The sequence below is a fragment of the Pseudophryne corroboree genome, chromosome 10, assembly GCF_028390025.1.
Source record: "Pseudophryne corroboree isolate aPseCor3 chromosome 10, aPseCor3.hap2, whole genome shotgun sequence".
In the NCBI taxonomy this organism is placed as follows: domain Eukaryota; kingdom Metazoa; phylum Chordata; class Amphibia; order Anura; family Myobatrachidae; genus Pseudophryne; species Pseudophryne corroboree.
The window spans coordinates 211,071,165-211,098,304 of NC_086453.1; the positions used below are offsets into that span (position 1 = coordinate 211,071,165).

General features: G+C 46.7%; 1 protein-coding gene across 2 annotated transcripts in view; it reads left to right on the forward strand.

Annotated features, from left to right (window-relative positions):
- The window catches only part of LOC134966380 (transmembrane protein 26-like), a 208,130-nt gene extending 182,151 nt beyond the window's left edge, over window positions 1-25,979 (forward strand). For both annotated transcript variants that reach the window (XM_063943060.1, XM_063943061.1), the window contains exon 4: window positions 23,725-25,979. In XM_063943060.1, coding sequence (XP_063799130.1) covers window positions 23,725-24,315 — 591 coding nt within the window. In that variant the 3' untranslated portion in view covers window positions 24,316-25,979. The remainder of the gene's footprint in view (window positions 1-23,724) is intronic.
- The last annotated feature ends 1,161 nt before the right edge of the window (window positions 25,980-27,140 follow it).

Sequence of the window (27,140 nt, forward strand, 5' to 3'; positions counted from 1 at the left end):
TTTGTGTTTTGGTTTTGGGTTCGGTTCCGCGGCCGTGTTTTGGGTTCGACCGCGTTTTGGCAAAACCTCACCGAATTATTTTTGTCGGATTCGGGTGTGTTTTGGATTCGGGTGTTTTTTTCAAAAAACCCTAAAAAACAGCTTAAATCATAGAATTTGGGGGTCATTTTGATCCCAAAGTATTATTAACCTCAAAAACCATAATTTCCACCCATTTTCAGTCTATTCTGAATACCTCACACCTCACAATATTATTTTTAGTCCTAAAATTTGCACCGAGGTCGCTGGATGACTAAGCTAAGCGACCCTAGTGGCCGACACAAACACCTGGCCCATCTAGGAGTGGCACTGCAGTGTCACGCAGGATGGCCCTTCCAAAAAACACTCCCCAAACAGCACATGATGCAAAGAAGAAAAAAAGAGGCGCAATGAGGTAGCTGTGTGAGTAAGATAAGCGACCCTAGTAGCCGACACAAACACCTGGCCCATCTAGGAGTGGCACTGCAGTGTCACGCAGGATGGCCCTTCCAAAAAACACTCCCCAAACAGCACATGACGCAAAGAAGAAAAAAAGAGGCGCAATGAGGTAGCTGTGTGAGTAAGATAAGCGACCCTAGTGGCCGACACAAACACCTGGCCCATCTAGGAGTGGCACTGCAGTGTCACGCAGGATGGCCCTTCCAGAAAACACTCCCCAAACAGCACATGACACAAATAAAAATGAAAGAAAAAAGAGGTGCAAGATGGAATTGTCCTTGGGCCCTCCCACCCACCCTTATGTTGTATAAACAGGACATGCACACTTTAACCAACCCATCATTTCAGTGACAGGGTCTGCCACACGACTGTGACTGAAATGACGGGTTGGTTTGGACCCCCACCGAAAAAGAAGCAATTAATCTCTCCTTGCACAAACTGGCTCTACAGAGGCAAGATGTCCACCTCATCATCATCCTCCGATATATCACCGTGTACATCCCGCTCCTCACAGATTATCAATTCGTCCCCACTGGAATCCACCATCTCAGCTCCCTGTGTACTTTGTGGAGGCAATTGCTGCTGGTCAATGTCTCCACGGAGGAATTGATTATAATTCATTTTAATGAACATCATCTTCTCCACATTTTCTGGAAGTAACCTCGTACGCAGATTGCTGACAAGGTGAGCGGCGGCACTAAACACTCTTTCGGAGTACACATTTGTGGGAGGGCAACTTAGGTAGAATAAAGCCAGTTTGTGCAAGGGCCTCCAAATTGCCTCTTTTTCCTGCCAGTATAAGTACGGACTGTCTGACGTGCCTACTTGGATGCGGTCACTCATATAATCCTCCACCATTCTTTCAATGGTGAGAGAATCATATGCAGTGACAGTAGACGACATGTCCGTAATCGTTGTCAGGTCCTTCAGTCCGGACCAGATGTCAGCATCAGCAGTCGCTCCAGACTGCCCTGCATCACCGCCAGCGGGTGGGCTCGGAATTCTGAGCCTTTTCCTCGCACCCCCAGTTGCGGGAGAATGTGAAGGAGGAGATGTTGACAGGTCGCGTTCCGCTTGACTTGACAATTTTGTCACCAGCAGGTCTTTGAACCCCAGCAGACTTGTGTCTGCCGGAAAGAGAGATCCAAGGTAGGTTTTAAATCTAGGATCGAGCACGGTGGCCAAAATGTAGTGCTCTGATTTCAACAGATTGACCACCCGTGAATCCTTGTTAAGCGAATTAAGGGCTCCATCCACAAGTCCCACATGCCTAGCGGAATCGCTCCCTTTTAGCTCCTCCTTCAATGCCTCCAGCTTCTTCTGCAAAAGCCTGATGAGGGGAATGACCTGACTCAGGCTGGCAGTGTCTGAACTGACTTCACGTGTGGCAAGTTCAAAAGGTTGCAGAACCTTGCACAACGTTGAAATCATTCTCCACTGCGCTTGAGACAGGTACATTCCACCTCCTATATCGTGCTCAATTGTATAGGCTTGAATGGCCTTTTGCTGCTCCTCCAACCTCTGAAGCATATAGAGGGTTGAATTCCACCTCGTTACCACTTCTTGCTTCAGATGATGGCAGGGCAGGTTCAGGCGTTTTTGGCGGTGCTCCAGTCTTCTGTACGTGGTGCCTGTACGCCGAAAGTGTCCCGCAATTCTTCTGGCCACCGACAGCATCTCTTGCACGCCCCTGTCGTTTTTTAAAAAATTCTGCACCACCAAATTCAAGGTATGTGCAAAACATGGGACGTGCTGGAATTTGCCCATATTTAATGCACACACAATATTGCTGGCGTTGTCCGATGCCACAAATCCACAGGAGAGTCCAATTGGGGTAAGCCATTCTGCGATGATCTTCCTCAGTTGCCGTAAGAGGTTTTCAGCTGTGTGCGTATTCTGGAAACCGGTGATACAAAGCGTAGCCTGCCTAGGAAAGAGTTGGCGTTTGCGAGATGCTGCTACTGGTGCCGCCGCTGCTGTTCTTGCGGCGGGAGTCCATACATCTACCCAGTGGGCTGTCACAGTCATATAGTCCTGACCCTGCCCTGCTCCACTTGTCCACATGTCCGTGGTTAAGTGGACATTGGGTACAACTGCATTTTTTAGGACACTGGTGAGTCTTTTTCTGACGTCCGTGTACATTCTCGGTAACGCCTGCCTAGAGAAGTGGAACCTAGATGGTATTTGGTAACGGGGGCACACTGCCTCAAGAAATTGTCTAGTTCCCTGTGAACTAACGGCGGATACCGGACGCACGTCTAACACCAACATAGTTGTCAAGGCCTCAGTTATCCGCTTTGCAACAGGATGACTGCTGTGATATTTCATCTTCCTCGCAAAGGACTGTTGGACAGTCAATTGCTTGGTGGAAGTAGTAAAAGTGGGCTTACGACTTCCCCTCTGGGATGACCATCGACTCCCAGCAGCAACAACAGCAGCGCCAGCAGCAGTAGGCGTTACACGCAAGGATGCATCGGAGGAATCCCAGGCAGGAGAGGACTCGTCAGAATTGCCAGTGACATGGCATGCAGGACTATTGGCATTCCTGGGGAAGGAGGAAATTGACACTGAGGGAGTTGGTGGGGTGGTTTGCGTGAGCTTGGTTACAAGAGGAAGGGATTTACTGGTCAGTGGACTGCTTCCGCTGTCGCCCAAAGTTTTTGAACTTGCCACTGACTTATTATGAATGCGCTGCAGGTGACGTATAAGGGAGGATGTTCCGAGGTGGTTAACGTCCTTACCCCTACTTATTACAGCTTGACAAAGGCAACACACGGCTTGACAAATGTTGTCCGCATTTCTGGTGAAATACTTCCACACCGAAGAGCTGATTTTTTGGGTATTTTCACCAGGCATGTCAACGGCCCTATTCCTCCCACGGACAACAGGTGTCTCCCCGGGTGCCTGACTTAAACAAACCACCTCACCATCAGAATCCTCCTTGTCAATTTCCTCCCCAGCGCCAGCAACACCCATATCCTCCTCATCCTGGTGTACTTCAACACTGACATCTTCAATCTGACTATCAGGAACTGGACTGCGGGTGCTCCTTCCAGCACTTGCAGGGGGCGTGCAAATGGTGGAAGGCGCATGCTCTTCACGTCCAGTGTTGGGAAGGTCAGGCATCGCAACCGACACAATTGGACTCTCCTTGTGGATTTGGGATTTCGAAGAACGCACAGTTCTTTGCGGTGCTTTTGCCAGCTTGAGTCTTTTCAGTTTTCTAGCGAGAGGCTGAGTGCTTCCATCCTCATGTGAAGCTGAACCACTAGCCATGAACATAGGCCAGGGCCTCAGCCGTTCCTTGCCACTCCGTGTGGTAAATGGCATATTGGCAAGTTTACGCTTCTCCTCCGACAATTTTATTTTAGATTTTGGAGTCCTTTTTTTACTGATATTTGGTGTTTTGGATTTTACATGCTCTGTACTATGACATTGGGCATCGGCCTTGGCAGACGACGTTGCTGGCATTTCATCGTCTCGGCCATGACTAGTGGCAGCAGCTTCAGCACGAGGTGGAAGTGGATCTTGATCTTTCCCTAATTTTGGAACCTCAACATTTTTGTTCTCCATATTTTAATAGGCACAACTAAAAGGCACCTCAGGTAAACAATGTAGATGGATGGATACTAGTATACTTATGGATGGACGAGCGACTGCTGACACAGAGGTAGCTACAGCCGTGGACTACCGTACTGTGTCTGCTGCTAATATAGACTGGATGATAAGGAGATGAAATTAATATATATATATATATATAATATCACTAGTACTGCAGCCGGACAGGTATATATATTTATTATGTAATGACTGATGACGGACCTGCTGGACACTGTCAGCTCAGCAGCACCGCAGACTGCTACAGTAAGCTACTATAGTAGTATGTATAAAGAAGAAAGAAAAAAAAAACACGGGTAGGTGGTATACAATTATGGATGGACGAGCGACTGCCGACACAGAGGTAGCTACAGCCGTGGACTACCGTACTGTGTCTGCTGCTAATATAGACTGGATGATAAGGAGATGAAATTAATATATATATATATATATATAATATCACTAGTACTGCAGCCGGACAGGTATATATATTTATTATGTAATGACTGATGACGGACCTGCTGGACACTGTCAGCTCAGCAGCACCGCAGACTGCTACAGTAAGCTACTATAGTAGTATGTATAAAGAAGAAAGAAAAAAAAAACCACGGGTAGGTGGTATACAATTATGGATGGACGAGCGACTGCCGACACAGAGGTAGCTACAGCCGTGGACTACCGTACTGTGTCTGCTGCTAATATAGACTGGATGATAATGAGATGAAATCAATATATATTATATCACACTAGTACTGCAGCCGGACAGGTAGATATATTTATTATGTAATGACTGATGACGGACCTGCTGGACACTGTCAGCTCAGCAGCACCGCAGACTGCTACAGTAAGCTACTATAGTAGTATGTATCAAGAAGAAAGAAAAAAAAAAAACCACGGGTAGGTGGTATACAATTATGGATGGACGAGCGACTGCCGACACAGAGGTAGCTACAGCCGTGGACTACCGTACTGTGTCTGCTGCTAATATAGACTGGATGATAATGAGATGAAATCAATATATATATATATAATATCACTAGTACTGCAGCCGGACAGGTATATATATTTATTATGTAATGACTGATGACGGACCTGCTGGACACAGTCAGCTCAGCAGCACCGCAGACTGCTACAGTAAGCTACTATAGTAGTATGTATAAAGAAGAAAGAAAAAAAAAACCACGGGTAGGTGGTATACAATATTATATATATATTATATACAATTATATATATATATATATATTAAACTGGTGGTGACTGGTGGTCAGGTCACTGGTCACACTATCAGCAACTTGCAAGTAGTACTCCTAAGCAGACAATCACAATATATATTATACTGGTGGTCAGTGTGGTCACAATGGCAGTGTGGCACTCTGGCAGCAAAAGTGTGCACTGTACGTTATATGTACTCCTGAGTCCTGCTCTCAGACTCTAACTGCTCCCCACTGTCAGTGTCTCCCCCACAAGTCAGATAATATACAGTCACACTATCTATCACTTCAGCAAGTAACTAGTACTCCTCCTAATGCTCCCCAAAATTACTACTGTGTCTCTCTCTACTGTCTCACTCTCTTCTCTATAAACGGAGAGGACGCCAGCCACGTCCTCTCCCTATGAATCTCAATGCACGTGTGAAAATGGCGCCGACGCGCGGCTCCTTATATAGAATCCGAGTCTCGCGATAGAATCCGAGCCTCGCGAGAATCCGACAGCGGGATGATGACGTTCGGGCGCGCTCGGGTTAACCGAGCAAGGCGGGAAGATCCGAGTCGCTCGGCCCCGTGTTAAAAAACATGAAGTTCGGGCGGGTTCGGATTCCGAGGAACCGAACCCGCTCATCCCTACTTTAAAGGGCTTATAATCTCCTTCTTTAGTCTCTTGCCGTTGATGTACTTAAAAAAATTTACTTTTTTTTTAGGATTAGCTTTGCTTTCCTTTGCTACTAGTTTTTCAGTTTCTACTTTAGCCGCTCTTATTCCTTTTTTGCATATTTTGTTACAGTTCTTATAGTGCTGGAATTACTCCGCATCCCCCTCAGATTTGTATTTTTTAAATGCTCTTTTTTTTTTGTCCATTAATTTCTTTATATTTTTGTTAAACCACATTGGTTTGGGATTTTTACTCCTTTTTTTGCCGCTGGTGGGAATAAATTTACGTGTATTATTAATTACCAGTGATTTTAATACATCCCATTTCTCTGTAGTATTTTTTCCTTGAAACAGAATTTCCCATTCAATGTCCTTTAACGCTTCCTTCATCATGTCAAAGTTGGCTTTGCTAAAGTTTAGAGTCCCAGTTGAGCCAGTATAGGACTGCTTATGAAAACTGATATTGAATGTGACCATATTGTGGTCGCTGTTACCTATGGGCTCTCCTACTTCAATATTTGATACCAATTCCCCATTGTTAGTTAATACCAGGTCTAAGATTGCATTGTACCTAGTCGGTTCCACGATTAATTGAACTAAGTAATTATCATTTAGCGTGTTTAAAAACATATTGCCCCTAGCAGTATCACATGAATTGATTTTCCAGTTTATCTCGGGATAGTTAAAGTCTCCCATCACTACTATGTCTCCTACTCCTGTTGCTCTTTCTATTTGATTCAGTAACAATTTCTCGTCAGACACATTAATAAGAGCTGGCCTGTAGCGTAACCCCAATAATAACTTCTTTATTCCTTTACCCCCGCATGCAATTTCTACCCATGATGTCTCAATAGTATTTACAGTCCCTTCTTGAATATCTTCTCGTATAACAGGTTTTAGAAATGGCTTTACGTAAAGACATACGCCTCCACCCCGTTTATTTAGTCTGTCTCTCCTGTACAGTGTGTAACCCTCTAGATTGACTGTCCTATCGTGAGATTCGTCCCACGTTTCAGTAATGCCTATAATATCATATTTCTTGCTTGCTGCGAGGATTTCTTAGTTCCCCTTTTTTACCTGTAAGGCTTCTAGCATTTACATACATACAATTGAGATATGTATTTCCCCTTATGGTAGGGACATCATAATTCTTATGCAGCAAAGATGACCCGTAATCGTCATTGGTTACTGTTATTCTAACACCCTTTTTATTTCCCATGTTACTACCCTTGCCGTCTGCTCTATTCCTCCCCCCTACTCCTCCCCCATTTTGTTCACTAACGCCACCCCTGCTATTCTTACTGGATGACCCGTGATTTCTTGCTAAACCTTCCCCCCAGGCACCTAGTTTAAAATCTCCTCCAACCTTCTAACCATCCTTCCCCCCAGCACCGCTGCCCCCTCCTCATTCAGGTGCAATCCATCACGACAAAAAAGATGGCGCCTGACTGAGAAGTCCGCCCGGTGTTCTAGGAACACAAACCCTTCTTTCCTGCACCAATCCCTAAACCACACATTTACCTCCCTAATCTCCCTCTGCTTCCCTAATCTCCCTCTGCCTCTCTCGCATGGCACGGGTCTTAATTCGGAGAATATTACCTTAGATGTCCTTGCCTTAAATTTCTTGCCTAATTCCCTATAGTCTTTTTTAAGGACATCCCACCTTCCACTAACTTTGTCGTTGGTGCTAACGTGCACCAAGACAGCTGGATCCTTTCCAGCCTCTCCCAACAATCTATCTACCCGGTCCACGATGTGCCGCCCCCGAGCACCCAGGAGACAACCGACCGTATGGCAATCACGGTCCCAGTAGCAGATTGCCCTATCTGTCTTCCTAATAATGGAATCCCCTACCACCACAATCTGACTAGGTACCTTACTAACTTTTATCCCAACTGCGCCAGAGGGACTGCTCCTCTGGTTGCTAGATGGAACAGTCACCGTCATTTCCTCACTATCATCCTCCGATTCCTCGTCCAGTCGTGCGAATTTATTCGGGTTTGATAGTTCAGAGATGTCGAGCCTCCCCCTCTTTTTCTTCCTTCTAACTGTTACCCAGCTTGGCCATCCTCATCTATCAGTGACCCCTCCCTCAACTCCTCCACCGTTCTAAACTTCGCTCGAGATTGTAAATGTCCCTCAGTCGCGTAACGGTTTGCTTTAGATCAGTTACCTGTGCTTCCAGGGCAACCGTTCGCAAACACCTCATGCAGATGTACTCACACTGGGACGGTTGCTCCAGGTGTGCGTACATCTTGCACGACATGCACTGAGTGAAATCCCCAATCCCAGCCCCACCCATATTTTTGTAAGGTCTATCTCCCTGTTACTCAAGAAGAAATAGAGAAATAGAGAAGCAAAACAATCTCTTCCATGATGCACAGCATGCATTTACATCCCACCTTTCAACAGGAAGGATGCATAACATAGATTAAACAAATTCAACAATGTGACAATGTTAGACATGAACAAAAGAAAAGACAATATACAGTAAAGTCTTGGAACTTTGGGTTGGGTTTGGACACATAGGGGGTCATTCCGACCCGATCGCTCGCTGCAGTTTGTCACAGCACATCGATCGGGTCGGAACTGCACATGCGCTGACACCGCAGTGCGCCGGTGCATGGCTGTCGTCATTGCCTAGCGATTGCCTCTGAGACAGAGGTGGTCGCTGGGTGGGAGGGGGCTGAACAGCGGTGTTAAGCCACCGTTTAGGGGGTGCGGTTCGGCCAACGCAGGCGTGGCCGGACCATTGGGGGGCGGCCGCGGCAGCGTCGACCAACTCCCGGCCAGCCACAGGAGCTGCGCTGGCTGGGAGTTACTCCAGAAATACAAAAGCATTGCCGCTGTGTGATGCTATTGTATTTGTGCGGGGGGGGGTCGGCACTGACATGCGGGGCGGACTAGCCCTGTGTTGGGCATCCCCCCGCATCTCAGGGAAGATGATCATAGCTGTGCTAAATTTAGCACAGCTACAATCAACTCGGAATGACCCCCGTGGCCCGATCTGGTAATGGTACACTGGGAATGCATGGGCATGTCCGCTGTGACATCAGAGGGCTCTATCACTTCAGAAGTGGTCTCTGAGGAAGGATTGTCCATGCAATGCAAATCATCACTGACATTGGTTGCAGCTGTGGTAGAAACTGATGAGTCAGGCTGTGTAGAGCTTTCTTCAGGTACACTTAACAGATGGCGGCGGTTGCGTTCATAGAGGGCATTATCAGACTGTACCACGTAGCTATTTGGACGACCTGCAGGATGCTGAACCACCGCCATTCTGTCAAATCTTTGTTTGGTTTGCATGCGGACAGGCTGGAATGGAGACAGTGGTGGCAGGCGGTATGCTGTTCTGTTATAAGAAGCTTTGGCAGCCATTCTGTGCTTGCTGATGTTCTCCCATACCTGTATGGATTGCAGGAGCTGCTTTGCCATTGGGATGCCTGTGCGGGTGTGCCATGCTGATAAGCACTGTGCAGGGGATGGAAGTCCATCTCGGGGCATGTTTCTCAAGTTTAACAGTGCCAAGTATGTGTCCGATCCATCTTGTGCACACTTCTCCATTAGATGATTTGCAGAGACTGCATGCTCTGCCAATCCATTTGACTGTGGGTAGTGTGGACTACTAGTGATATGCTGGAAGTCCCATGTATTCGCAAAGTCTTTGAACTCTCTACTCTTGAATTGCATGGCATTATAAGTGATCAGCTGCTGTGGAGTGCCATGTGCGGCAAAGTGTCTCTTCAGCTTTGCAATGACCATTTGACTCGTGGTGCTGGGCAAGTAGTTTATCTCGAACCATCCAGAATAGGAGTCAACTAGTACCAGGTACTACTTCCCCCTCCATTCGAATAAATCAGCCGCAAGAATGGACCACAGAAGATCAGGAATGTCATGGAGCAGCATGGGCTCCCGTGGCAGGTGTGGCAGGTGTGGACGCAAAGCATTGCAGGGTGCACCAAAACTACATGGAGGGCCAGAACGCGGTTTCACGGGCCCTATGCTTGGTAGCTCCATGCCGGCATGGCCCTGGTGCATCAGCTGGGTGTAGAACGTCTGAAGGGCAGCCAGAATCACAAAGCGATGACCCTGCAGGATGACACCATCAGACACGGTGAGCTCATCTCTCATAAAGTAGAAGGGGCGAAGGCAGTGCGGCAGTTCCTTGGAAGAGGATGGCCAGCCGTTGAGAATCACAGCAGAGAAACGCTGGCAAAGATCATCCACAAGTGTAGCAGCACGCAGCTCTTCCAGCCACTTGGTAGGGAGCACCTCCACAGCCATGACCTCATAGTCATCCTCAGCAGCGTTCATGTCAGTAGTCGGAAGGAAGGCTCAAGACAGAGCATCAGCAACGTACATTTCTTTGCCTCGCTTATATATGATATCCAGGTTGTACCGCTGCAGCTTGAGCATCATGCCCTGAATACGGGAAGAAGCAGAGTGGATGGGCTTCTTCAGTATGGTGATGAGAGGCTGATGGTCGATTTCCACCGTGACAGGATGGCCATAGATGAAATCATGGAAGCGGTTGCAGGCGAACACCAGCGCCAACAGTTCTTTCTCAATTTGTGCATATCTGGTTTCAGTGTCAGTGAGGGCCCTGGAAGCAAAAGCCACCGGTCTGCGGTGTTGGAGGCACACGGCCCCTAGACCACTCTGTGAAGTGTCGGCAGAGAGGACTACCGGATCATGCACATTGAAGTATTGCAGGACCAGTGGATTTGTCAGCATGGTCTTTAATCGATCAACAGCAGCTGTGTGTATGTCCAGCCAGCACCATTCTGAGTCCTGGTGGAGTAACTGCCGCAAAGGTGCCGTGGTTTCACTGTATTGTGGAACAAATCTAGACAGGTAGTTGGTCATCCCCAGGAAACGTTGCAGTGCCTGATGGTCAGCCGGAAGCGGCATTTGCTGGATGGCAGTGATTTTATTCAGGTCCAGTTTGACGCCTTGACTGGTGAGCACGTGGCCCATGTATGCCACCTCGGTGACTCTAAACTTGCATTTGTCTGGGATGAGCTTGAAATTCAAAGCATGGGCCCATTCAAGTACCCGGTGCAGCCGCTGGTCGTGTTCTTCCTTGGTGCGTCCCCATACCAAGATGTCATCGACAATGATTTCACAGGGATAGCCTGCAAACAGTTGCTCCATGCAGCACTGGAAGACCTCACTGCACGTAGTGATTCCATGGGGCATGCGAAGGAAGACATACTGCCCCATTGGGGGCATGAAAGCGGTGAGCAGGGACGAAGCTCTGTCCAAAGGGATTTGCCAGAATCCGCATATTGCATCCAGGGTACTGAAAACTGTGGCACCTGGCATGTCAGCAATCACTTGCTCTATGGTGCGGAGAGGGCGATATGGACGCAGCAGTGCTTTGTTCAAGTGTACTAGATCAATGCAAAGACGTACAGTCCCATCTTTTTTTGATGCCGCCACCATGGCGGACACCCACTGTGTTGCTTCCTCTATGGGGGCAATGACACCCAATTGAGTCATTCTGTGGATCGCTTTAATAATTTTGTCTTTCATTGCGATAGGAACCCTCCGGGGGCACAGACAGTAGGTACAATAGTCATCCAGCCTCATATGATACACAACAGGGAGCTTGCCAAGTATACTGCAATCAAATAAATCCTGAAAGTCTTTTATTTCCAGGACGGTCATCTGTATTGCGTTACCTCAGGCCCCAATTTGAGAAGGCCTAGCTTCACACTGTCAGGGAGGCCTAGCAATGGTTTGACCTTTTGAGCCACAATGTGGAATAGCAAATCAGCACGGGTAAACTTTAGCTTTGTGGTACCCAGTGTAGTGATGAGCTAACCACCATAAGTTATCAAGTTGATCTTGTCTCGTGGGTTTATCTGTGCAGTTGGATCTATTTCACGTAGTTGTTTGTAAGATATGACATTGCACTTCGCTCCTGAGTCCATTTTGACTATGGCCACCTTGTTCGTATGCTTTATTCTTAGTTTGATTAATATTTCGCCCTTCTCATCCAAGTGGTCTACACTGTCACAAACTGTCACGCAAACTGCATCCCCAGAGATGCACTGCTGGTTCACCACTCTCACATTTTTCTCTAACTGTAGTAACTCCTCCAGAATTGTTAAAGGAGTTGAAATAGATAAGTGTCTTAGCGCACACCTAGCGTGAATGTATGAATTATACCTTGTATTTACAAAGAATATCCACAGTGAGACAGAATTATAAAATATCAATTTATTTATATGCGTTAAAAAATGAAAATAAATAAAAAATAAGAAGAAGAATTCTAAAAGCCTTATAGGTCAGAAAAGTAGATGTTACTATATATTGCTAATACTGCTAATCAACTCTTTACCCCCTAGTACCGGTACACATGACTGACAAACAACATACAGACAAACATGTATATGGATTACCCGTGGGTACACTATTTTTAGCGTTTTACCCCACTGGTATATATTTAATATCAGTCTCTGTCCAAAAAGAGACAAGGATTTGCTGTTGTCCTTAATTCATAGTCAAGTCCTGTGTTAAATAAGCATATTCTGTTGTTATAATCAAGTGTCCCAAATTTTAGGAAGGTCTGTTACTGGATAGTCTCTGTATGCCACTGAGAGTCAGGGTTAATTCGGTTAGTGCGGTCAATGGTCCCAATACTTTTTGGAAAGACTGCTGGTTAATTGTCCTTTGTATTTCACAGTACTTTCCTGTATAACAACAAATGATGGTCTGGGGTATTTTCCTCGCCTACCTCAAAGCCGCTGCTTCTACAGTGGAAAGCCCGTTGGTGATGCAGTGGAGTGTGTCCAATGCTGCTTATACTTCCGCGGTGAGACCCGTTGGTGGTGTGGTGGAATGTGCTGTAGTCTGCCGGCAGACTTCCGTTTCTCCGTGTCCTCGTCCGTGCGGTCACAGGAGAAGGATCGATTACTCCGCAATCGACACGTTTCGCCTGTCAAATGCTTCCTCAGGATGGAAGCCTTTGACAGGCGAAACGCGTTGATTGCGGAGTAATCGATCCTTCTCCTGTGACCGCACGGACGAGGACACGGAGAAATGGAAGTCTGCCGGCAGACTACAGCACATTCCACCACACCACCAACGGGTCTCACCGCGGAAGTGAGCGCTGGCGGTGTGAGCGCTGTGTACGGCTAGAGCTGCATTTCCCACCCTAGGCTTATACTCGAGTCAATAAGTTTTCCCTGGTTTTTGTGGTAAAATTAGGTGCCTCGGCTTATATTCGGGTCGACTTATACTCGAGTATATACGGTATATATATATATATATATATATATACACTGCTCAAAAAAATAAAGGGACCACTAAAATAACACATCCCAGATCTGAATGAATGAAATATTCTTATTATATACTTTGTTCTTTACATAGTTGAATGTGCTGGCAACAAAATCACACAAAAATTATCAATGGAAATCAAATTTATTAACCCCTGGAGATCTGGATTTGGAGTCACACTCAAAATTAAAGTGGAAAAACACACTACAGGCTGATCCAACTTTGATGTAATGTCCTTAAAACAAGCCAAAATGAGGCTCAGTAGTGTGTGTGGCCTCCACGTGCCTGTATGACCTCCCTACAATGCCTGGGCATGCTCCTGATGAGGTGGCGGATGGTCTCCTGAGGAATCTCCTCCCAGACCTGGACTAAAGCATCCGCCAACTCCTGGACAGTCTGTGGTGCAACGTGGCGTTGGTGGATGGAGCGAGACATGATGTCCCAGATGTGCTCAATTGGATTCAGGTCTGGGGAACGGGCGGGCCAGTCCATAGCATCAATGCCTTCGTCTTGCAGGAACTGCTGACACACTCCAGCCACATGAGGTCTAGCATTGTCTTGCATTAGGAGGAACCCAGGGCCAACCGCACCAGCATATGGTCTCATAAGGGGTCTGAGGATCTCATTTCGGTACCTAATGGCAGTCAGGCTACCTCTGGCGAGCACATGGCCCCCCAAATAAATGCCACCCCACACCATTACTGACCCACTGCCAAACCGGTCATGCTGGAGGATGTTGCAGGCAGCAGAACGTTTTCCTTGGCGTCTCCAGACTCTGTAACGTCTGTCACATGTGCTCAGTGGGAACCTGCTTTCATCTGTGAAGAGCACAGGGTGCCAGTGGTGAGTTTGCCAATCTTGGTGTTCTCTGGCAAATGCCAAACTTCCTGCACGGTGTTGGGCTGTAAAGCACAACCCCCACCTGTGGACGTCGGGCCCTCATACCACCCTCATGGAGTCTGTTTCTGATCGTATGAGTAGACACATGCACATTTGTGGCTTGCTGGAGGTCATTTTGCAGGGCTCTGGCAGTGCTCCTCCTGTTCCTCCTTGCACAAAGGCGGAGGTAGCGGTCCTGCTGCTGGGTTGTTGCCCTCCTACGGCGTCCTCCACGTCTCCTGATGTACTTGCCTGTCTCCTGGTAGCGCCTAGAGATGAGCGGGTTCGGTTCCTCGGAATCCGAACCCGCCCGAACTTCATGTTTTTTTTCACGGGTCCGAGCGACTCGGATCTTCCCGCCTTGCTCGGTTAACCCGAGCGCGCCCGAACGTCATCATGACGCTGTCGGATTCTCGCGAGGCTCGGATTCTATCGCGAGACTCGGATTCTATATAAGGAGCCGCGCGTCGCCGCCATTTTCACACGTGCATTGAGATTCATAGGGAGAGGACGTGGCTGGCGTCCTCTCCATTTAGATTAGAAGAGAGAGAGTGAGATTGATTTTAAACAGAGACACTTGATTTACTGGAGCTTAGGAGTACTGTAGAGAGTGCAGAGTTTAGTAGTGACTGACCACAGTGACCACCAGACAGTGCAGTTTTATTTAATATAATCCGTTCTCTGCCTGAAAAAAACGATACACAGTGACTCAGTCACATACCATATCTGTGTGCACTGCTCAGCCCAGTGTGCTGCATCATCTATGTATATATCTGACTGTACTCACACAGCTTATAATTGTGGGGGAGACTGGGGAGCAGTGCCAGTTATAGGTTATAGCAGGAGCCAGGAGTACATATTATTAAAATTAAACAGTGCACACTTTTGCTGCAGGAGTGCCACTGCCAGTGTGACTGACCAGTGACCTGACCACACTGACCACCAGTATAGTTAGTAGTATACTATATTGTGATTGCCTGAAAAAGTTAAACACTCGTCGTGTGACTTGTGTGGTGTTTTTTTTTTTATTCTATAAAAAACTCATTCTGCTGACAGACAGTGTCCAGCAGGTCCGTCATTATATAATATATACCTGTCCGGCTGCAGTAGTGATATATATATATTTTTTATATCATTATTTATCATCCAGTCGCAGCAGACACAGTACGGTAGTTCACGGCTGTAGCTACCTCTGTGTCGGCACTCGGCAGTCCATCCATAATTGTATACCACCTACCCGTGTTTTTTTTTTTCTTTCTTCTTTATACATACATACTACATCTCATTATCAACCAGTCTATATTAGCAGCAGACACAGTACAGTAGTCCACGGCTGTAGCTACCTCTGTGTCGGCACTCGGCAGTCCGTCCATAATTGTATACCACCTACCCGTGGTTTTTTGTTCTTTCTTCTTTATACATACATACTACATCTCTTTATCAACCAGTCTATATTAGCAGCAGACACAGTACAGTAGTCCACGGCTGTAGCTACCTCTGTGTCGGCACTCGGCAGTCCGTCCATAATTGTATACCACCTACCCGTGGTTTTTTTTTTCTTTCTTCTTTATACATACATACTACATCTCTTTATCAACCAGTCTATATTAGCAGCAGACACAGTACAGTAGTCCACGGCTGTAGCTACCTCTGTGTCGGCACTCGGCAGTCCATCCATAATTGTATACCACCTACCCGTGGTTTTTTTTTCTTTCTTCTTTATACATACATACTACATCTCTTTATCAACCAGTCTATATTAGCAGCAGACACAGTACAGTAGTCCACGGCTGTAGCTACCTCTGTGTCGGCACTCGGCAGTCCGTCCATAATTGTATACCACCTACCCGTGGTTTTTTTTTCTTTCTTCTTTATACATACATACTACATCTCTTTATCAACCAGTCTATATTAGCAGCAGACACAGTACAGTAGTCCACGGCTGTAGCTACCTCTGTGTCGGCACTCGGCAGTCCATCCATAATTGTATACCACCTACCCGTGGTTTTTTTTTCTTTCTTCTTTATACATACATACTACATCTCTTTATCAACCAGTCTATATTAGCAGCAGACACAGTACAGTAGTCCACGGCTGTAGCTACCTCTGTGTCGGCACTCGGCAGTCCATCCATAATTGTATACCACCTACCCGTGTTTTTTTTTTTCTTTCTTCTTTATACATACATACTACATCTCTTTATCAACCAGTCTATATTAGCAGCAGACACAGTACAGTAGTCCACGGCTGTAGCTACCTCTGTGTCGGCACTCAGCAGTCCGTCCATAATTGTATACCACCTACCCGTGGTTTTTTTTTCTTTCTTCTTTATACATACATACTACATCTCTTTATTAACCAGTCTATATTAGCAGCAGACACAGTACGGTAGTCCACGGCTGTAGCTACCTCTGTGTCGGCACTCGGCAGTCCATCCATAATTGTATACTAGTATCCATCCATCTCCATTGTTTACCTGAGGTGCCTTTTAGTTGTGCCTATTAAAATATGGAGAACAAAAATGTTGAGGTTCCAAAATTAGGGAAAGATCAAGATCCACTTCCACCTCGTGCTGAAGCTGCTGCCACTAGTCATGGCCGAGACGATGAAATGCCAGCAACGTCGTCTGCCAAGGCCGATGCCCAATGTCATAGTACAGAGCATGTCAAATCCAAAACACCAAATATCAGTAAAAAAAGGACTCCAAAACCTAAAATAAAATTGTCGGAGGAGAAGCGTAAACTTGCCAATATGCCATTTACCACACAGAGTGGCAAGGAACGGCTGAGGCCCTGGCCTATGTTCATGGCTAGTGGTTCAGCTTCACATGAGGATGGAAGCACTCAGCCTCTCGCTAGAAAAATGAAAAGACTCAAGCTGGCAAAAGCAGTAGCACCGCAAAGAACTGTGCGTTCTTCGAAATCCCAAATCCACAAGGAGAGTCCGACTCCAATTGTGTCGGTTGCGATGCCTGACCTTCCCAACACTGGACGTGAAGAGCATGCGCCTTCCACCATTTGCACGCCCCCTGCAAGTGATGGAAGGAGCACCCGCAGTCCAGTTCCTGATAGTCAGATTGAAGATGTCAGTGTTGAAGTACACCAGGATGAGGAGGATATGGGTGTTGCTGGCGCTGGGGAGGAAATTGACCAGGAGGATTCTGATGGTGAGGTGGTTTGTTTAAGTCAGGCACCCGGGGAGACACCTGTTGTCCGTGGGAGGAATATGGCCGTTGACATGCCTGGTGAAAATACCAAAAAAATCAGCTCTTCGGTGTGGAAGTATTTCACCAGAAATGCGGACAACAGGTGTCAAGCCGTGTGTTCCCTTTGTCAAGCTGTAATAAGTAGGGGTAAGGACGTTAACCACCTCGGAACATCCTCCCTTATACGTCACCTGCAGCGCATTCATAATAAGTCAGTGACAAGTTCAAAAACTTGGGCCGACAGCGGAAGCAGTCCACTGACCAGTAAATCCCTTCCTCTTGTAACCAAGCTCACGCAAACCACCCCACCAACTCCCTCAGTGTCAATTTCCTCCTTCCCCAGGAATGCCAATAGTCCTGCAGGCCATGTCACTGGCAATTCTGATGATTCCTCTCCTGCCTGGGATTCCTCCGATGCATCCTTGCGTGTAACGCCTACTGCTGCTGGCGCTGCTGTTGTTGCTGCTGGGAGTCGATGGTCATCCCAGAGGGGAAGTCGTAAGACCACTTTTACTACTTCCACCAAGCAATTGACTGTCCAACAGTCCTTTGCGAGGAAGATGAAATATCACAGCAGTCATCCTACTGCAAAGCGGATAACTGAGGCCTTGACATCCTGGGTGGTGAGAAACGTGGTTCCGGTATCCATCATTACTGCAGAGCCAACAAGAGACTTGTTGGAGGTACTGTGTCCCCGGTACCAAATACCATCTAGGTTCCATTTCTCTAGGCAGGCGATACCGAAAATGTACACAGACCTCAGAAAAAGAGTCACCAGTGTCCTAAAAAATGCAGCTGTACCCAATGTCCACTTAACCACGGACATGTGGACAAGTGGAGCAGGGCAGGGTCAGGACTATATGACTGTGACAGCCCACTGGGTAGATGTATGGACTCCCGCCGCAAGAACAGCAGCGGCGGCACCAGTAGCAGCATCTCGCAAGCGCCAACTCTTTCCTAGGCAGGCTACGCTTTGTATCACCGGTTTCCAGAATACGCACACAGCTGAAAACCTCTTACGGCAACTGAGGAAGATCATCGCGGAATGGCTTACCCCAATTGGACTCTCCTGTGGATTTGTGGCATCGGACAACGCCAGCAATATTGTGTGTGCATTAAATCTGGGCAAATTCCAGCACGTCCCATGTTTTGCACATACCTTGAATTTGGTGGTGCAGAATTTTTTAAAAAACGACAGGGGCGTGCAAGAGATGCTGTCGGTGGCCAGAAGAATTGCGGGACACTTTCGGCGTACAGGCACCACGTACAGAAAACTGGAGCACCACCAAAAACTACTGAACCTGCCCTGCCATCATCTGAAGCAAGAAGTGGTAACGAGGTGGAATTCAACCCTCTATATGCTTCAGAGGTTGGAGGAGCAGCAAAAGGCCATTCAAGCCTATACAATTGAGCACGATATAGGAGGTGGAATGCACCTGTCTCAAGCGCAGTGGAGAATGATTTCAACGTTGTGCAAGGTTCTGATGCCCTTTGAACTTGCCACACGTGAAGTCAGTTCAGACACTGCCAGCCTGAGTCAGGTCATTCCCCTCATCAGGCTTTTGCAGAAGAAGCTGGAGACATTGAAGGAGGAGCTAACACGGAGCGATTCCGCTAGGCATGTGGGACTTGTGGATGGAGCCCTTAATTCGCTTAACAAGGATTCACGGGTGGTCAATCTGTTGAAATCAGAGCACTACATTTTGGCCACCGTGCTCGATCCTAGATTTAAAGCCTACCTTGGATCTCTCTTTCCGGCAGACACAAGTCTGCTGGGGTTGAAAGACCTGCTGGTGAGAAAATTGTCAAGTCAAGCGGAACGCGACCTGTCAACAACATCTCCTCCTTCACATTCTCCCGCAACTGGGGGTGCGAGGAAAAGGCTCAGAATTCCGAGCCCACCCGCTGGCGGTGATGCAGGGCAGTCTGGAGCGACTGCTGATGCTGACATCTGGTCCGGACTGAAGGACCTGACAACGATTACGGACATGTCGTCTACTGTCACTGCATATGATTCTCTCACCATTGAAAGAATGGTGGAGGATTATATGAGTGACCGCATCCAAGTAGGCACGTCACACAGTCCGTACTTATACTGGCAGGAAAAAGAGGAAATTTGGAGGCCCTTGCACAAACTGGCTTTATTCTACCTAAGTTGCCCTCCCACAAGTGTGTACTCCGAAAGAGTGTTTAGTGCCGCCGCTCACCTTGTCAGCAATCGGCGTACGAGGTTACATCCAGAAAATGTGGAGAAGATGATGTTCATTAAAATGAATTATAATCAATTCCTCCGTGGAGACATTCACCAGCAGCAATTGCCTCCACAAAGTACACAGGGTGCTGAGATGGTGGATTCCAGTGGGGACGAATTGATAATCTGTGAGGAGGGGGATGTACACGGTGATATATCGGAGGATGATGATGAGGTGGACATCTTGCCTCTGTAGAGCCAGTTTGTGCAAGGAGAGATTAATTGCTTCTTTTTTTGGGGGGGTCCAAACCAACCCGTCATATCAGTCACAGTCGTGTGGCAGACCCTGTCACTGAAATGATGGGTTGGTTAAAGTGTGCATGTCCTGTTTATACAACATAAGGGTGGGTGGGAGGGCCCAAGGACAATTCCATCTTGCACCTCTTTTTTCTTTTCTTTTTCTTTGCGTCATGTGCTGTTTGGGGAGGGTTTTTTGGAAGGGCCATCCTGCGTGACACTGCAGTGCCACTCCTAGATGGGCCCGGTGTTTGTGTCGGCCACTAGGGTCGCTTATCTTACTCACACAGTCAGCTACCTCATTGCGCCTCTTTTTTTCTTTGCGTCATGTGCTGTTTGGGGAGGGTTTTTTGGAAGGGACATCCTGCGTGACACTGCAGTGCCACTCCTAGATGGGCCCGGTGTTTGTGTCGGCCACTAGGGTCGCTTATCTTACTCACACAGTCAGCTACCTCATTGCGCCTCTTTTTTTCTTTGCGTCATGTGCTGTTTGGGGAGGGTTTTTTGGAAGGGACATCCTGCGTGACACTGCAGTGCCACTCCTAGATGGGCCCGGTGTTTGTGTCGGCCACTAGGGTCGCTTATCTTACTCACACAGTCAGCTACCTCATTGCGCCTCTTTTTTTCTTTGCGTCATGTGCTGTTTGGGGAGGGTTTTTTGGAAGGGACATCCTGCGTGACACTGCAGTGCCACTCCTAGATGGGCCCGGTGTTTGTGTCGGCCACTAGGGTCGCTTATCTTACTCACACAGTCAGCTACCTCATTGCGCCTCTTTTTTTCTTTGCGTCATGTGCTGTTTGGGGAGGGTTTTTTGGAAGGGACATCCTGCGTGACACTGCAGTGCCACTCCTAGATGGGCCCGGTGTTTGTGTCGGCCACTAGGGTCGCTTATCTTACTCACACAGCTACCTCATTGCGCCTCTTTTTTTCTTTGCGTCATGTGCTGTTTGGGGAGGGTTTTTTGGAAGGGCCATCCTGCGTGACACTGCAGTGCCACTCCTAGATGGGCACGGTGTTTGTGTCGGCCACTAGGGTCGCTTATCTTACTCACACAGCTACCTCATTGCGCCTCTTTTTTTCTTTGCGTCATGTGCTGTTTGGGGAGGGTTTTTTGGAAGGGCCATCCTGCGTGACACTGCAGTGCCACTCCTAGATGGGCACGGTGTTTGTGTCGGCCACTAGGGTCGCTTAGCTTAGTCATCCAGCGACCTAGGTGCAAATTTTAGGACTAAAAATAATATTGTGAGGTGTGAGGTATTCAGAATAGACTGAAAATGAGTGGAAATTATGGTTTTTGAGGTTAATAATACTTTGGGATCAAAATGACCCCCAAATTCTATGATTTAAGCTGTTTTTTAGGGTTTTTGGAAAAAAAACACCCGAATCCAAAACACACCCGAATCCGACAAAAAAAATTCGGTGAGGTTTTGCCAAAACGCGGTCGAACCCAAAACACGGCCGCGGAACCGAACCCAAAACCAAAACACAAAACCCGAAAAATTTCAGGCGCTCATCTCTAGTAGCGCCTCCATGCTCTGAACACTACGTTGACAGACACAGCAAACCTTCTTGCCACAGCTCGGATTGATGTGCCATCCTGGATGAGCAGCACTACCTGAGCCACTTGTGTGGGTTGTAGACTCCGTCTCATGCTACCACTAGATTGAAAGCACCGCCAGCTTTCAAAAGTGACCAAAACATCAGCCGAAAACATTAGAGCTGAGAAGTGGTCTGTGGTCACCACCTGCAGAACAACTCCTTTATTGGGGTGTCTTGCCTATAATTTCCACCTGTTGTCTATTCCATTTGCACAACAGCATGTGAAATTGATTGTCAATCAGTGTTGCTTCCTAAGTGGACAGTTTGATTCCACAGAAGTGTGATTGACTTGGAGTTACATCGTGTTGTTTAAGTGTTTCCTTCATTTTTTTGAGCAGTGTATATATATTTTTATATATATATATATATATATATATATATATATATATGATCTGTAGCTGTCATGGTGGTGAAAATAGGCACTATCAGCATTATAGCTTAAGGCAATATATGTAAGCTTAAGAATACTACAGTTTAAATGAGCTGCAGGGGTTAACACCAAGTCAGAGTGAGTGTGTGTGTTTGTATTTTACCTCCCTCTTTACTAAGACAAGGTGAAGGATGTTGTCCTGCTACCATCAATCACTGTGCTATCAGTGATTCCCCGCTGAATGCAATGCTGTGTGGGGCTGGAGAAAGCTTAAGGCCAGTACTTACTGGCCGATGTCAGAGAGATGTGTGCTGAGCGAACCGCTCAGCACACATCTCTCCCGACGCTCAGCACAGCGCGATCTGTGCTGAGCGTGCGGGGGGAGACGGGGGGGGGGGGGCGCTCACTTCACCCAGCGGGTGAAGTGAGCGACCCGCTAGATTGGCCTGCATGCAGGCCAATCTAGCAGCAGCGATAGCGATGCGCGGGGCTGCGCATCGCTATCGCTGAGGGGGCTACACACGGAGCGATCGTGCTTAAAATCTAAGCAATCTAGTCAGATTGCTTAGATTTTAAGCAGCGATCGCTCCGTGAGTACCCCCCTTTAGCAGCATGACAACATTCACAGCTAGGGCGGGCAGGCGGCTGGTGTACTTTTTCAGCTTGCCGCTGAAGATAACTGACTACTGCAGGGTGCAATGCCTCATGGGATTTGTAGTCTATCTGTTACTGCTTAAAGTCTATGACTACATGACTACAAATCCCATGTTCCTCCACTACCTTCTCAGCTGTGTCAGACGCAGACGGATCCCAGCGCCCTATCTAATCCCGCACCCGGGTCACATGCCCCCCTAGGTCCCCCCCTTGGTTATGGCCATGGCCTTACCTGCTTGTTGATTTCAGTGTGTTTTCCCTGCAGCTTGGCACAGCTGAAGGCATGTTACTGATCAAAACAGAGCAGGTGTAAAACAATTCCTTATGAAGGCAAGATGGGTGTGTCACTTGCCTCTCAAACTGGGAGAGCAAGGAGAAAACTAAGGTATAAAATGCTGTTTGGGCCATTTATCTGTATGACCTACTCCAGGAAAGCTGACCGGTGACTAAGGAGCAAATCTCAGTGACAGGACAATGACCATTTACTGTGTAATGATTACAGGTCTGCTGTTACATTGCCAAAATAAAGCCGTAGTGGAGAAGTCCAGAGTCAGTGTATGCTTCCACTACACACAATGGGCCTAATTCAGACCTGATCATAGATGTGCTAAATTTCCCAGAACAGGGCTATCACATGTCAGGCCCGACCCCCCCGCACAAGTACAAAAGCACAAAAGCATTGCACAGCAGCGATGCTTTTGTACTTTAGGAGCAGCTCCCTGAAAGCACAGCTCCTGCGCGCTGGCAGTAGTTACTTGTCACTGTGAGGGTCGCAGAGACTGCGTGTGACAATGGCCGGGTATGCCTGCGTAGCCCGGACAGCGCCCATAAACGGCGGCAAAACGCCGTCAGCCCGCCCCCTCCCGCCCAGCAACTGCCTCTGCCTGTCAATCAGGGAGAGGCAATCGCAGGGCTGAGACAGCTGTCGGCTGTCTGGCATGTGTCGGCGCACTGCGGAGCTGGTGCAATTCAGACCTGATCGGCTGCTGTGCGAACATGCGATCAGGTCTGAATTAGGCCCAACATACTCTCACAAGAAAGAGTAGTTCTGTGCGCCCAGTTGCAGCCACAGAGCACCCAATTTCATGGAAAGACAGATTCATCAAGTTCAATATGAATCAAAATAGGATGGACATAAGCAAAATGCGTAAATCCGCATCTGCGCATGCACTGTAATCTTAAACTCACTGTTCGTATTCATGAACAGAAATCCATGCAACTCAGGATCAGCCACCTATATCGGTATTATACATTTATTTCCTTTTTCCTTAATAACAAAATGTTTTGCTCTCCCACTAGGAATACAAAGAATACTCCACTGAGGCACAAGCTTTGGAACAGTTACTGATCTTGGTTCTTATCATAGGACGTTGGCTGATGCCAAAAGGTCAGATGAGTAGAGACCAGCTCTCTCAATTACTTCTGACGTACCTTGGTTTAGGTGCAGACATCCTGGATGTTTTAGATTTAATCAAGGACCCAGCAGTGAACACCAACTTTCCTTTAGCAATCGTGGGACTGATTTTGTTTAGCTGGGCAATCATGCAATTCACAATAGTGCTCACACAAAATGTGTCACTACCATCTCAGAAAACACCGGGCGATGAGGAGTCACAGACATCACCTGACAAAAATAGACCAGCTGTCACCTCATGTTGCACTGCTCAGGTATGGACTCTGGTCATCACTGTGGGGATGCAGGACGGACCTTTCCTTGTTTATCGTATTTACTTGGCATCTATGGAGGGCGTGGATAATGATTCAATTGTCTTCTTCATTTGCAAGAACTTTTTGACAGTCATGATAGAAATATACAGGATTGCTGCATTTCTGTGTGACGAGAGGCGCAATAGGAAAAAGCCGGAACAAAGTCATATAAATATGGAATAGTATAAAATGGAAAGGGGATATTACACTATTAAAACAGTGCCTTCCTAATCTTTTCCAAAGACAATATTATATTTCAGTGCTTCTCTTCGGCCATTTTAAAAGGAAAAAAAATATGAACAATTAGCAAAATGCAGCAATATTTTTGCTAGTGATGTTTCTGCATATGGTCAGTAAATACCTGTAACAAAAGTATAACAGTGCAGGACCATGGTGTAAATATTTTTTGTGTCATGCCCGGTATAAATGGAGGACCGCATGTGTTTGCAGACCACAGTGGTGGTAAATGTGAGTGCAAAATTTATCATATTCTGACCGCAGGAGCTCTGCATATTGGGATTGTTTTCTAGGCTGTATTTAAATCCCATACATGTTATGAAATCTCAATTGTTTATTAAAATAAATGTTAAAAGACTAATTTTATTTACAAACAAAAGGCCAACTTACTGTAGCAAACATGGCTTTGAAGGATGCAGCTTTTATCAGGCGGCAGAATAATAAGATGCACAAAAGCTTTGAAACAACTGGAACATGTCTCAGGCTTTAGAGTTATTAGACTCTTCCTCTGTCTGTCTTCTTTACCAGACATACAATCCCTTACTTACCCTTTTCTGTCTTTGCAAATGTCACTTGACACTTTGTTCAGCTGTTGTTTTCAATCTTCCTCACTAACTGGTGCGTTGTCTTCCCTTAATATTTGTAATGATTTATTTTACTGTTTAAGTGTGAGTGCACATGTTCTAATGAATTAGTGTTTGCACGAACACAGACTCTGTCATCTGTGTCATTATATACAAAGTTTCATAAGTCATTGCCAAGCAGTGCTCAGAACCACCCTACTCTTCTACTCAATAAAGGGAAAGCAAGCATGATAAAAATCACTTCTGGTGCTCAACACTCCCGCCCACTGGATCCAATGCCAATATACGAAGTCCCTGGAGTACAGATATCAAAATGCCACCAAGGTAGTAAGCCTTAAGGTGCCCATACACTAGTGCGATATTGCCCGATTTCATCCGATTTTGACCTTTCGGTCCCGTGAGCATCGGATCGGAGCCCCTAGATCGGAAGTACTGCACTATAGATATCTTGGATTCCACAGGCATGACTGGGATCGCATACGATCCTGTCGCCTGGGAAGCTGCCGGGCGGTTTAATGGAAATCTTATGCGACCTAATTACATGTCGACCTTAACAACATAGATCTACTGTATTAATCCACACACTGTGCTACATATGATAGAATTATACGTATGAGACGAAACATTTTTGTCTCTAGAAAAACATCAGGGGCGGGATGTAATGTCGCCCGAGTTCGGCCTACATCATGCATGTAGGCCGAACTCAGGCGGCATTACATCCCGCCCCATAAGTTAATTTAAGATGTTTTATGTTTGAGGGACACAACACAGATGTGCTTGGGGATGCTTGGGCTCATGGCCACAACCGCAGAGGTAGTACCATGGTCAAGGCTACGAATGAGCCATGTACAAAATTGTTATCCACAATGTGAAATAGGGAAGGGATATCAAAGATCCAAATTCATTTTGTAGATTATTAAAAGAGGAAGATGAAATCTATAATGGTGTTCAAAGGAAGACACACTGGGTATGATGTGGATGATTAAGATGTAAAAAGCAGCTAATAAAAACAAGTGTTTACATTCATATGTTGTGTTATTTCTATGCCTCCTTCAAATTGGACTGCAAATATGGGGCAATATTTAATGAAGTCCGAACTCGGATTTCATTACATCCCAGCCACGATTTGAAAATGCTGTATTTGTGACAATTTTTTTGTTTGCAGCACTAGTTTATTTATATATAATAAGTGTGTATATTTATCTACACTCACACATCAAGTCACAATATTATTACCACCTTCTACATTTGATGTCGGCAGCGCGTAGCCCATGAAGACTGTCACGTGACGTGTGCTGGTTTGGAGGGTATATATAAGGTGTGCGATAGACCATCTGCACACATATCACTAGTTGCTGTCATGGGTAAAAGGGGCAATTTATCTGAGTTGCAAAAAGGGGTGATTATCAGCTTTCGGACCAGGAGTGGCAGTATTTCTGAAACAGCGCAGTTTGTGAACTGTTTCTGTGCTGCTGTGCTCAAGGTGTATCCTGACAAATGGCACCATTGTGAATAACCAACATGGAAACTGCGGAGCACCACATACCATTAATGTGAGAGGTGAACTGCAGCTACGAAGGTGCATGAGGACCAATGAACACGCTACAGTGGATCAGCTCACCGTCAGAATTAACCTGGTGGCTATCAGATGTGTGTCTAAAATGACAGTTCAGCCCATCTAGCTGTTGTCCATGCTGCACACGCCGGTTACTCTGGCTATTAGGTAGTGGACATAATAATGTCACTCGACCATGTATATATATATATATATAGACACACAGATGTACAGATGTGTCCATCTTGCTTCCCTGTATGTTAAACAGACCTTTTGGTCACACCATGGTAGCACAAAGTGTCTTTTAGTGTAGCTTTTTCCATTAAAGTGCATCTTATTTGCAGAATAAGATACAAGAAAAAACACTATACAGATGTAGCCACCTTTATCTTGAGTGGCTGAGGCGTTTGTCCCGTTCGAGCATACACAGCGTACTGGGGCATAGCGAGGCGCGCCTAGTCACAGAGAGGCTATCTAATCGCACGGAGACAGACATTTGACGTTTGGCGTTACCTGTACGTGTAATACCTGCGATCAGCCACCAGATGTCGCTTTTTACAATCACCACTGCGCATGCGTGTGGGCTCCCGTAAAATATAATACTGAAATACTGTACAGTACTGTATAGTTAG